Source organism: Cibotium barometz, chromosome 43 (assembly GCF_041138505.1).
Source record: "Cibotium barometz isolate CiBa-2024 chromosome 43, ASM4113850v1, whole genome shotgun sequence".
NCBI lineage: Eukaryota > Viridiplantae > Streptophyta > Polypodiopsida > Cyatheales > Cibotiaceae > Cibotium > Cibotium barometz.
This window is the reverse complement of record NC_141088.1, coordinates 26,020,848-26,032,894: the sequence shown is the minus strand read 5'-3', so window position 1 is coordinate 26,032,894 and position 12,047 is coordinate 26,020,848. Positions and strand designations below refer to the sequence as shown.

The following is a 12,047-nucleotide window of genomic DNA, read 5'->3' as shown; positions in this document are numbered from 1 at the left end:
CTCACCTCCCACAGGACTTCGCCTTCAACTGCTTGGTTGCCTACAAACACCGCCTTCACACGGCTGCTGCGCTCGATGAAGGCGTCTCCCCACACAATAACAAAACAACAAAACAATAAAAGAAAGAAGGCCGCTTCCACTACTTCCTACCTACCTCTCGCCAACCCCGTCAAAGATGCAAAAACAGAAAGTACTTAAATCTGAATAATGGCGGGATTTCTCTACCGCAATGGGGTTTTAATTTTTTTTTGCTTCTAATCAAAAAACAGAAAACACACAAGGCGTCCTTGAGATCACACACTCAATGCCCTTGCAATACTCTAATCTACCCTAATCCACGATTTTGCAATCAATGGAGCACTTAGTAAGAAGTAATGGTTAACACCCTTCACTAACTTAGGTGTGCGTTCCCCCGGCAGCGGCGCCATTGTTTGGGACATCATAGCATAGCGGAGGCTACACTCCAACCCACACACTTTGTCAATCCGTGAATGCAACCCGGTTAGCGCGCATAGAGGCTATCCCGAATGGGAGAAGATTAGTTAACCACACACTAATGACTTCTAGTCCTACTCAATCCTTCTTCAACACTCAAGCAATCAATCTAACATAATCAAAGCGTCAAGATTAGGCTACACTTAAGCATAAAAATGCAACTTATGCAAAGAATCTAACATGCAAAGAGCTATCACACAAGCCTCAACTACACATCATTTCATGCACAAGCTTCATCACATGCACTCTACAAATCAGATTTTAGCATCAAAACATCATTAAGAAATCTAGATTAGCAAGTGTGTAGACCATAACCTCATATCATTGAAAATGTAGAGAATAGAGAGTACAAGATTGAAGCAAGAATGGAGATGGAGAGCCTTGGGAGAGCACATGAGAAGGAGCTATGGAGCAAGCTCTCTCTATGAGCCTCTCAACCCAAATGACCAAAGAGTCCTCTCTAGCTCTCAAATGGGCCACCTTTTATACAAAAACTCTAGAACTCCCAAAAGTTCCCATGTGGGATTATTGTCAAGCCCTCTCCCACATTCATCTACAACTTGGAACTCTTTTCAAGAGCCCTAAGTGTCTTTTTTTGTTGCATCCTTGTATTGATCTTCATTCGTCATGCAACAAGAACCCATAACCTCCATCCGGTCTTATGAGAGCCCTTTATAGCCATTAAAGCTCGAAATTGACATCCCACAAAAAGTAACAAAGGGTGCTCCTAGCCAACAAACACTGATGAAGCACAATTTGGAGGGATGGTTACAAAAAACCTACAATACCTTCCACGAGGCCAACACACGATAGAAAGAAAGAAGGGAGGGACTTATGCTAATATCATTACTTTTACCATCCCATGTTTCACTCCCCGACAAATTTCATGTCCATATCAAGAGGAAGCATGTTGGAAAAAGGTAACCCATGGCATTATAGCTCCCACCAACATGTACAATAATATACACCTATACACATACTAAAAGTTCAACTAACCATTAAAAAATAAAGATGATGAGAAAGATCCCATATCAAAATAAGAGAATGAAGTATGATTGTGATGTTACTATAGGCCGTGAGCATGGACGTTTCATGGATTGATACGAGTGACCCTATCCTGGACCTGGATTGTCTGGATTAGTACTATCAAGGGTATCTAAGTATTCCTCCTTTTGAAACCCACTCATGTTGTTTTTATGCACTACTAGGGGAGCGATGTTATGAAGCCACCTTTGTGGACCAGTTCTACCTACAATTTCATCCCCTTGCACCCTCTCTTTACTATGAGTGTTGCATGTTGCCCGGAGTGTCCTACTTATGTTGGCATTGTAGAACTTATTTTAGGCATTATGGGGCATGACTCTTGCAGTCCATGGTAGGAGAGACACCACAACGACATGATGACGTGAGTGTACTTTATCCAATGGGAGAACCTTATCAACAAGTAAGAAATGCAGAGGAAGAGCTTATAGAGCAAGGGAGGAGAGCAAGAGCTTACGCACTTACACCGTCATTCTATGAAATAATATTGCTAACTCCTTTCCCCTTTTGGAGTATGGTGGATCATTTCCTAGACAGTTTAGCTAACACTAGCTCTTTAGCTCACTTGCCTATCGTAGCCATGCTAAATCACAATGAGGATGCACTCAGTCCATTGCCTCGTACACCAGAGGAGACATATATTAGAATCAAACTATAAGGATGATGAGCTTAGTAACACTTAGTCTAACCTAGCATATGAGTTATGGATATCTAATAATGACATGTTGCGCTGATTTTTAAAGATTTTTAAAGGTTCACAAGAAGCATAAGAGAAGTTTTCAACATTGCAAGTACAATTTACAAGACCGACTTCCCAACCATACAACTAACCAAGTGTATTTTAAACCCATCCTCAACTAATGCTATTATTTTCAATTTCAATATTTTTTATAATTCTCCATTTAATGTATATTTGAGTGCCTACTTGCATCATTGTGTGATTGGTCTATCGCTTTTCTAGTGATTACTTGGATAACCATTCAAGATTTGGTCCTAGTCAAATCCTTTCTAAGATCGACTTTAAAGTATGCCAACAGAGTATGCTTAGTCCTCCACCTTTCTTATTAGTGTGCTCCCTCCTAGTGAATTGTGAATTGAAAGTAGTTTAAATTTAAAAAAAACCAAAAAACAAAAAAACAAACCAAAAATACAAAAGAAAAAGAAAAGCCCAAGAAGATAACCATTGCCATGTGCGGTCTAAGTAAGACTTTTGGCTCTTAGTGATGGAGCCTTGGGACCATAGCCTTGAACACTATAGAATAAGACCTTGTGGCTAAAGACCTACAAATAAAGGGCTTTATTTTTATTAATTTTTTAAACCATTGTTGCAGAGTTACTTAGCGCTTCTTAGATACTCTTGTAATGAGGTCTCTGGGCCATTGCTTGGATCTTTGCAGGGTGGTGCCCTACTTTCACATTTTTATCTTCTTATTAAATTAAAAAATCAAAAAGAAAATCTTGTAATAATCACTTAGTAGTTTCATTATGAGTCTAGATAATAGCTAGAGATGGCTTCACTTAGTGTGTGTGTATAGAGACTAGGATCATATCCCAAGGCATGCTCTTTACTTCATCTTAGTCATCAATAGCATGCTTTGTATAGCAACTTGTGTATACATTAGACCAATAAGATCTAATAATTTTATTTTCAAAAAGTATATTATCGTTACACTGTCGAATGGGATTTAAAAAGGACAACTACCACGTACTCCTCTTAATGTGCATGGCTCACCTCGGCAAGCTGACCACTCATGCTTGACTATGTATGGTAAAGCCCTATCAGGGCTCAGATGAGTCTCTATATAGACAATGACATCCCTACCTATGGGAATCTTGCTCAAACCTCGTGGATGACCACAGGGTGCCATTACAATTTCATGTTTCTAGCCTTAGGTGTTTGGAGAGAGATATTTCCCCAATTCCATTTACCATTGCCACCAAGACAATAAGATTTTCTAAGGAAAGCATTGTTTTGGGGTGGAGAAGGGAGAGAGGGATTCTACAATAAGATTTTCTAAGAGGAAAGCATTGTTTTGGGGTGGGGGAGGGAAAGAGGAATTCTACAATAACATTTACCTCAAGCACCATGCTAATAAGGCAACAAGATTTTCTTAGAGGAGGAAGGCATTTGGAAAAAGACAAACAATTAGATAGGAGGCATCAAGGATGAGTTTAAAAGGTAGCAATGGGTGTAGAATGTCGACCCACAAGGGTTGTAGTGGCAGAAGGCAACATGATGACGTTAAAGAAGAAACTCCACCACAATCATTATTATTTTTTTAATTGTGACTCAATAAGCATTGACATGAAAGAAGATGCTTATACAAGAGCATTGGGATTTCTTGGTGTTTCAATCCAATAATATAACAAGAGATGTGTGGTAAAGGTTACAAATTGCTCGCACAATGATTTGAAAGGTTAATTAATCACACAATGCAAAGAATCTAAATTATACACCCATTATTTCCTAATATTGAAACATGATAACACTCTGGTGGATTGCAACTTAGTTGTTAAAAGGTCCAGACTCAAGTCTTAGCCCGTACTTTTAATTAAAGTCAAATGTTTTAGTATGAAGATGGTTTGGAATTGATGTGTAAGAATACAACATGGTCTTTTATAACAGGCAATCTTTCTTATTGATTAGAAGGGGTGAATCTAGACAACATAGGAGGATGAAATTGAGACATTGCTTAACTTAGTGTGGAACATTGAGGTTTTTGAGTGCAACATTATTGGGTGAAGAGTGTGTTGACCAAGAATTCTTAGCCCTTTAAGATTTAAAACAAATTGTATAAGGGTTCTCAAGGTTCTAAGGTTCACCCACCATAAATCACATTCTTCTTCAAGGCAATAATTTCACTACACACATTTTTCACATTTGAAACAAGCTATTGCATGCATTGCCTTAAAGTAAGCAAATATGTATCAATGTTTGTTTTTGGAAGTTTATAAACACATGATGTTGAATATATGGTTATTAGCATATTGAAAAGTTTGATGTTGAATATATGGTTATTATCATATTGAAATGTTGATGAAATGATCCCTACACTTTGTCTTCATAGAAGTGCAAAAGGAGACAAGAGACAAGACTATGGAAGCGACAAAGTTGTCAAAGGAAGTAAAATAGGCACACTAAGAACAAAAGAAGCAATATGTAAGATGGAGAATGAGAATGGAATAATTAATAGAGCTACAAAAAATATAAACGGTAAAATTCTAAACATGAGTGCTTTTACACAAAGGGGTGTCTTTGGAAATGCTTAAAATCCAAAGAAAAGGGGCTTTAAAATACACTTGCAATATGTAAGATGGAGAACGAGAATAGAATAATTGATAAAGTTACAAAAAATATAAACGGTAAAATTCTAAACATGAGTGCTCTTACACAAAGGGTTGTCTTTGGAAATGCTTAAAATCCAAAGAAAAGGGGCTTTAAAATACATGCTATACATGCAAGTGTTGCATGGTTTTCCACAATTTGAGCCCTTCACAAAATCTCATTGAAACTACTCGTATGGTCTATTCATCCACATTACCCATTCACATTGAAACTACTCTCTAGTCTATTCATCCACATCAGCCATCCACCATGATATCGAATGACCTTAAGAAAATAATGGGAAAGGTGGTCTACGATGAAGCTAAGCATCCCAAAACTACCTACGATGGTTGTTTTTGTGTGGGTGGTCATGAACAATTCTAATTTGTATTGGGATTTGACTTTCATTCACATATGACAAGAAAAGATAAATAAAATAACATCGATTTGAAAAAATGACACAATAAACATATGCACAAACACAAAACACATGCACACCCCATAAAAACATAACATGTGACTTGTTCGTGGCATGCAATTGATCATGTGGACCCACCTCGGGTTGCTCCAGACCCCACCTCACCTGAGGAGTATAATCCACCTCACCCGAGGAGTTACCTCAAACTGGGCCTCCGCATTCCAATGTGCCCGACGCCCTCGGCCCCATTGGACATCCCTCATCACCTCTAGATCCAAGACATAGTCAACTGCCATCAAGCTACCTTTCCACGCAACGTGACTGAGGGAGACCTCTTGGCCATACTCTTTAGCCCCATGCTTGATATTTTGGAAAGTGGTAAACCATCTATTGCAAGTTGATGCTCCTCTCATGTTCCATGATCCTGATTCCATGGATAGTTTTGTATCAACCCAATGAGATTGCTTTAATTTGCTTCTATTATTGAGGGAGATCACTCGACATATTCATTAGCCCCATGCTTGATATTTTGGGAGTGTTAAACCACCCATGGGGGGCTGATGCTCCTCTCATATTCCATGATCCTAGTATTCCATGATGAGATTCCATGGACAATTTCGTATCACCCCATTGAGATAGCTTTGATTTGTTTCTATTTTGTTTACCGTTTCATGATATGATATGTCATGGACATTATTGTATCACTTTGGTCTCATAGGCCCATTGGGTCTTTAGTAGTTGCTTAATCTCTCTCTCTCTCTCTCTATCTCTCTCTCTCTCTCTCAAGTCCCACCGTTGGTCGCATATGCCCTCGTGTTGCATTCTACCAACGTTAATACCTCTCTCTCTCTCTCTCTCTCTCTCTCTCTCTCTCACACACACACACACACACCACCACCAACAACAACAACAACAACAAAGCTATGTTTGGCCAATAGATAGTCACTTCATATGAGCCTATCCTTTCATTTTTTTTTGTTTTGGAATGGGATGTCACCTCTCATCTTGACGCCTTCTCTCACACACAATGGTGCTCAAGGCAGATAATTTTGGACTCTCTCTCTCTCTCTCTCTCTCTCTCTCTCTCTCTCTCTCGCTTCCTTCCTCTGTCAAATGAGAACGTTAACTTGTTGGACGAGCGTATCAAGAGCAGGACCTTTAATTCATGCACCAGACTTGCCACCACAATTTGCTAGCTCAATCACAGCTTCATAATGACTGCCTCTCTGTATTCTGCCACTTTGGAATGTAGCGAACTTAGCTCTAAAGAATGATTGTACAAAGCAATACTTACAATTCCCTAAACCTCTCCTAATATAGTATAGATTGCTAAATGTTTTATGCAAGAAATCTTCTGATTCTTAAACATAACCTGCTTAAGCAGTACTTAAGGTGCTTTGCAGCTAGGTTCACTCAACCTCTCCCGACTATGATATTGATATCATACACAGTAACAGTACATCAGAGCTTAAATTTGCATCCTTGTTCTTCATGCATGCACCCCCCCCCCCCCAGAGGACAGATGGCGATGCAGTGGAGGGTGAACACAAATGTAGGATAACTTAAGAGTAAAACAAATAGTTGATTATCAAAAAACCAACGTCATTAGGGGATTGAGATTCTCACTAATGACTAATTCACTTGAGACCTTTTGCAATCACTAAGCCAGAGTTTACATTACCAAGAATGGCTTGAAAATTCACTAGTGTAATTACAACTACACATTTTCACCAGGCGGTAATTCTGCTAGTTTAGCTGGCATGCCCAACACCTTTTCCATATCATATCTCACTTCAATGTTGCGTATGCTATAGCCTACTACCATGAGCCAGTACAGTAGCTTTGCCAAGTCAGCTGAAGTCGTTTGTGTCACAGCTTTCTAGAAAGAAGAAATAGAAAAGGAAATCACCACTACTTCACAAACCATAGAGCAAATCTTCCTAGGAATGATGGTACATGAAAGCTCTATGACAAACAAACTTTCGATATATTTTTGAAAAAAACGAGCCGTTTGACAGAGAGAAGGTACTAGACTAAGATTCTACCTCTCAATGAATTTTGCCTATGGGCAAACCAGGTGGTAATTTAAACAAATGGGATGAATGTGTTAAACCATCCACTGTTGTACCAGCCAGCACCTGCTGTACTAGCCTTTGTACCTGCTGTACTACTGGAGCCTGTGCCTGCTGAAGTGACTGTACCAGCCCACGTACATGCTGTGCTTTCTGTTTGGGTTTTACTGCCTCTTGTCCGAGCTGTACTGATCCAGTACCAGCCTCTTGTACCAGCTGTACCGCAGCTGGCAAGGACTATGTTTCATCATTGATGATGTTTGGGCATGATTAACTGCAACTTGTACCCATGTGCCTAAAGGGTTTGAATGTTCTTCTCCAAAGTTCTAGGCAAGGTTACATGCCTCATTTTTATTGAAATATAAGGGTTGTATTTGGATAAATCTGGCCCGCTCTTTTCAAGTTATGTGTGGTGACTGGTTGTGGCCATCATTTAGTGTTCAATTACATTAAAAATTAAGTGTGGGAGCCCCTCGCTCCCTTTAGAATGTCTTCATCGTGAGGATTTCTTGTAACAATTCTAAGGCACAATCATTCAGTGATAACCAGGCAATTATTGGCATACTGCTTTTATTACAGCAGGCAGCAGCACTACAAAGTTTTCGTTTCTAGCATTGACAACTGGGACACATGTCCGTTCAAATACATGGAGTTGAAACAAGCAGTTGTTTGGTGAGAACCCAAGTGTCGGCAGCAATTTCCATAATAATGGTGTGTATCCCTTCTATTTTTGTGATTTCGTCTCTTTTCTTGGCACCCTCCCTCATCAATTTTCCCCTGGAATTGCACTCAGGTCTCCTCCCTTTTCTTTTCAATTTTTCAACTAATGTTCTGCAAAGAGAAATGCACCCTGCAAAAACCATTGCTCGCTCTCTGCAGAGATATTCCTGCTTGAAACCCTAGCTCACTTTGAGAAGCAAATAAATGTTCTGCAAAGAGAAATGCACCCCTGCAAATACCATTGCTCGCTCTCTGCAGAGATATCCCTGCTCAAAACCCTAGCTCACTTTGTGAAGCAAATAAATGTTTTTCGCTCTGCGTTAGCATTCTCAAAAACCTGGCATTAGCAGCAGCCTTTCTCCACTAGGAACCCTTGTTTACGAAGATTTTCACTATTCAAAACCCTAGCATAAGCCTGCTATTTTCTGTTCAAAGCCCTAGCGGAAGTAGATTTTCTCCACCGATCTTTTTGTGCTCAAAAACTTACCAAAAGCAGATTGTGTTTGTCCAAAAAACCCTAGCATAAGAAGATTTTCTTCATAAAACCCTAGCATAAGCGAGTTCTCTTAGGTTCAAAACCCGAAATATAAGCAGGTTTCTCCAGGTTAAAAAAGCTAGCAGAAGCAAGTTGCCTTTGAGCGGATTGCTTGTGTAACAGTTTGGCCCTCCGAGTTCTTTTCACATGATGGAACTCATGCCCGGACACTTGGACAGGATGATGGACACATGGGAACAAGGGATCCTTAGGTTAGCACAAGAAAAAGCACCAATCTTGGTCAAAAAACAGGAAAAAGCAAGTCAAACTATGTTGACCAAAAGCTGAGGGCACCATTGGAAAGAGGACATCAAACTGGATCAAAAGGCTAAAGGCCGCTTTTCCAAAAAGTAGCTCCAGGACCAAAAAGCAAGGCCTTGAAGCTACAAAAAGCAAAATCAAGAACTTTGGTCATTTTTTGACTATTATTAATATTTAAAAGTTAAAGCAAAAGCAAAGAGGCAAAGCAAAAGCAACACACGGCAAAAAGCAGGAGCCTCCTTGTACCCTATTTGAGAATCATCTTGTGTGTGGAGATCTTGAAGAGAGAGAGCCTCCTAGAAGATTTGTCATCATCATCTTCTTCCCTCTCTATCTCCTAAGCGCTGCCTAGATCCTCCGTCTCCGCCTCAGCCACCGTTGTAGAACCATAGCCGCTGGTGTCACCGCTGTTCCACCAGCGTCACCAGTGCTTCCGCCGGTGTCTCCGCCTCCCAAAGCCGCTTCCGCTGGCATTAGCCGTACCAGAGCCAGCTCCGCCGCCTGTTATCTGATCACGTCACCGCCTCCTCAAAGCGCTGGCGCCCGCCACTTTCCAGCACCAGTCCCTGCCTGGCTGCGCCTCCATTGTACGCCTTGCTCCACCATCTCCACCAGCGTGCGCTGCCCCTGCAGCGCCCTGTTTACCTGGCTGTGCCACCTATAGCCGCCTCTGCTGCTGCTGCTGCCTCCAGTCGCCGCCAAGTAAACGCAGCGCAGCCTGCTGCCCCTGCACAGAATCCCCAACGCCGCCTACGCCCCTGATGACGCTGTCGTGCGATGCCTAACAGCTGCCACCTGTGCCACCTTTAAAGGGCTGCCACCAACTGAAGAAACGCCGCCACCATCCCTTGGGAGAAGAGCCTTGGGCTGCCTTGCACCATGCTTTCTCATCTTTCCAGCTTCTCTATCCCAGTGTGTGCTCTTTCGAGATTTTTGTCCAGATTGGGTGAAGAGACTCTTGTGGGTATTTGAGAGCATTAGATTTGATTCCGACTTTTGATATTGGTACTAGCCCAGTGTAAGACTCTTGTGGGTCATCCTCATGGTGAGCTCGGCATTAGAGATCTTGTGCCTCGACACTGACTTCAGCCCGGCCTCGACATCGGCACTTCATTGTATTGGTCTTGGCTTGGAAAAGCCCATGGATTGTTCTTGAAATAAATTCTTGAAAAGGGGGCGGGGCCTGTTACCCGCTCAGCGTGGTGTACTATGTGAGAGCCCTACCAAAGCTTATGCAAGCAGTCTATATAGCAGGACCTATAACCTTGGAAGAAGCACAAGACAAAGCCTTGCAAGCCGAAGCTTTACATATGCCTTGGATGGTGGACAAATCAAAGAACGAGAATCAAGATTCATCCCAAGTTCAACGGAGGATCCCAAGCAAAGAATGAGCCACAAGAAAAAAAGAAACAAGAATGAGGATAAACCCCCATTTTACCAAAAGAAGCTATCCCGCAAGCAACTCGAGGAGTATGTCAAAGAAGGTAAATGTTTCCAATGTGGAAAGAAAGGACATGGCTGCAAAATGTCCTGATAGACCAAATCAAAAAGCCAAACCGCACCAAAATAATGCATTGCCGAAGGAACTCCAACATCAAGGTGACACACCACCAGAAAAGAGGCAACTTTTCAAAGCTTGGGACAAAGTGGCAAACCAACATGTGCTTATCCACTTCGATAGTGGTACTACCCACCACTACATGCACCCTCATGTGGTTGAAGCCATGAACCTTCCTCCGGATAGGTTTGGAACTCCTATTACTGCAGGTACCGCTTTTGAAGGAATGTCAACCGATGTGAGTCCTATTTTGGGAAAGCTTCGCTTACAAATTGGAGACTATGTGGATCATGAGAACTTTGTTGTTGGCAAAGTTGGACATAGTGATGTAATTGTGGGTATGCCCTGGCATAAGAAGATAGACCCGGCCATTGATTGGGCTAGAAACAAGATTAGGTTTCCTTTTAAAGGCAAGAATGTAGCAACCGATGTGAGTCCTATTTTGGGAAAGCTTCGCTTACAAATTGGAGACTATGTGGATCATGAGAACTTTGTTGTTGGCAAAGTTGGACATTGTGATGTAATTTTGGGTATGCCCTAGCATAAGAAGATAGACCCGGCCATTGATTGGGCTGGAAACAAGATTAGGTTTCCTTTTAAAGGCAAGAATGTAGGTTTTGATGTAGGAGTTGAGGGGAATTCCATTCCACTCATTAGTCATGTACAAGTTCCTAAAGCAATAAAGCAGTCTATTTCCTCGTACTTGATATATGTAAGAGATCCTAAGGAATCTGAGAGTGATGAGTCACTCTCAACTCTTGATCATGAAAGGAAAGATTTCCTAAAGTATGAAGATTGTTTTGCAGATACTCTTCCTGGAGAGCTACCTCCAAAGAAACCACAAGATCATCAAACTGACATAATGCCAGGAAGCTCACCTCCTAATAGATCTCCTTATCGAGTGAGTCAAACTCAACAAGAGGAGATTATGAAGCAAGTAACCGAGCTTTTGACAAAGGGTTTGATTCGACCTAGCTCATCACCTTTTTGCACCCTAACCAAACATTAAGCTAAACTTTTAAAAAGACATCGACTCAAAAGTGTAACCATTAACTCCAATGTCTGTCCGAACATGAAGTGTAGGTTCATCAACTCTTATCATGCATAGCGTGGACAATAAGCTATGACATCCCTACTCACAACATCAGTGGTTCATACTACAGAAAGTTTTGGCCGGTCATCGGGCATCCACACTTGGATGCCCGTCCCTCCATACTTCGGTGCCCGCCCGTTAGTCTATCCCTAACTCAGCTCGTCAATCAACCTGCCTAGCTCCAAGCTTCCCCAACCTCGAAGCTAGTCTTGTGTGCGTGTAGCACACGGTAGATACACACTGTGCACATGACATTCTCCCCTTCCTCTAAGAGCTCACTCCTGAGCTCACTAAAAAGCCAGGGTAATCTCTCTAAAGAGTAGTCAATGTCTCCCATGTAGCGTCCTCCTCAACACGATCCTTCCACTTGATCTTGTATTCCGTGACCATTCTGTTGCAATACACCTCCAATTGCGATGTTACTCGCATCGGCGATCACCTGAAATGGCTCGTCCCACGAGGCAAGTGCTAAACAAGGCGCTTCTGATAAAGCCACCTTGAGGTTCTTGAATGCCTCCAACGCTCGTGG

At 41.6% G+C, this 12,047-nt stretch overlaps 1 protein-coding gene across 2 annotated transcripts in view; it reads right to left on the bottom strand.

The window, feature by feature from the left end:
• Positions 1-6,841: 6,841 nt before the first annotated feature.
• Positions 6,842-12,047, bottom strand: part of LOC147613730 (uncharacterized) — a 28,037-nt gene continuing 22,831 nt past the window's right edge. The window contains exon 7 of one of the 2 annotated variants that reach the window (XM_086781703.1): positions 6,842-7,158. In XM_086781703.1, coding sequence (XP_086637829.1) covers positions 6,997-7,158 — 162 coding nt within the window. In that variant the 3' untranslated portion in view covers positions 6,842-6,996. Of the gene's footprint in view, positions 7,159-8,132; positions 8,338-12,047 lie in introns of those variants that run through there. The other variant, XM_086781704.1, reaches the window with a different exon arrangement.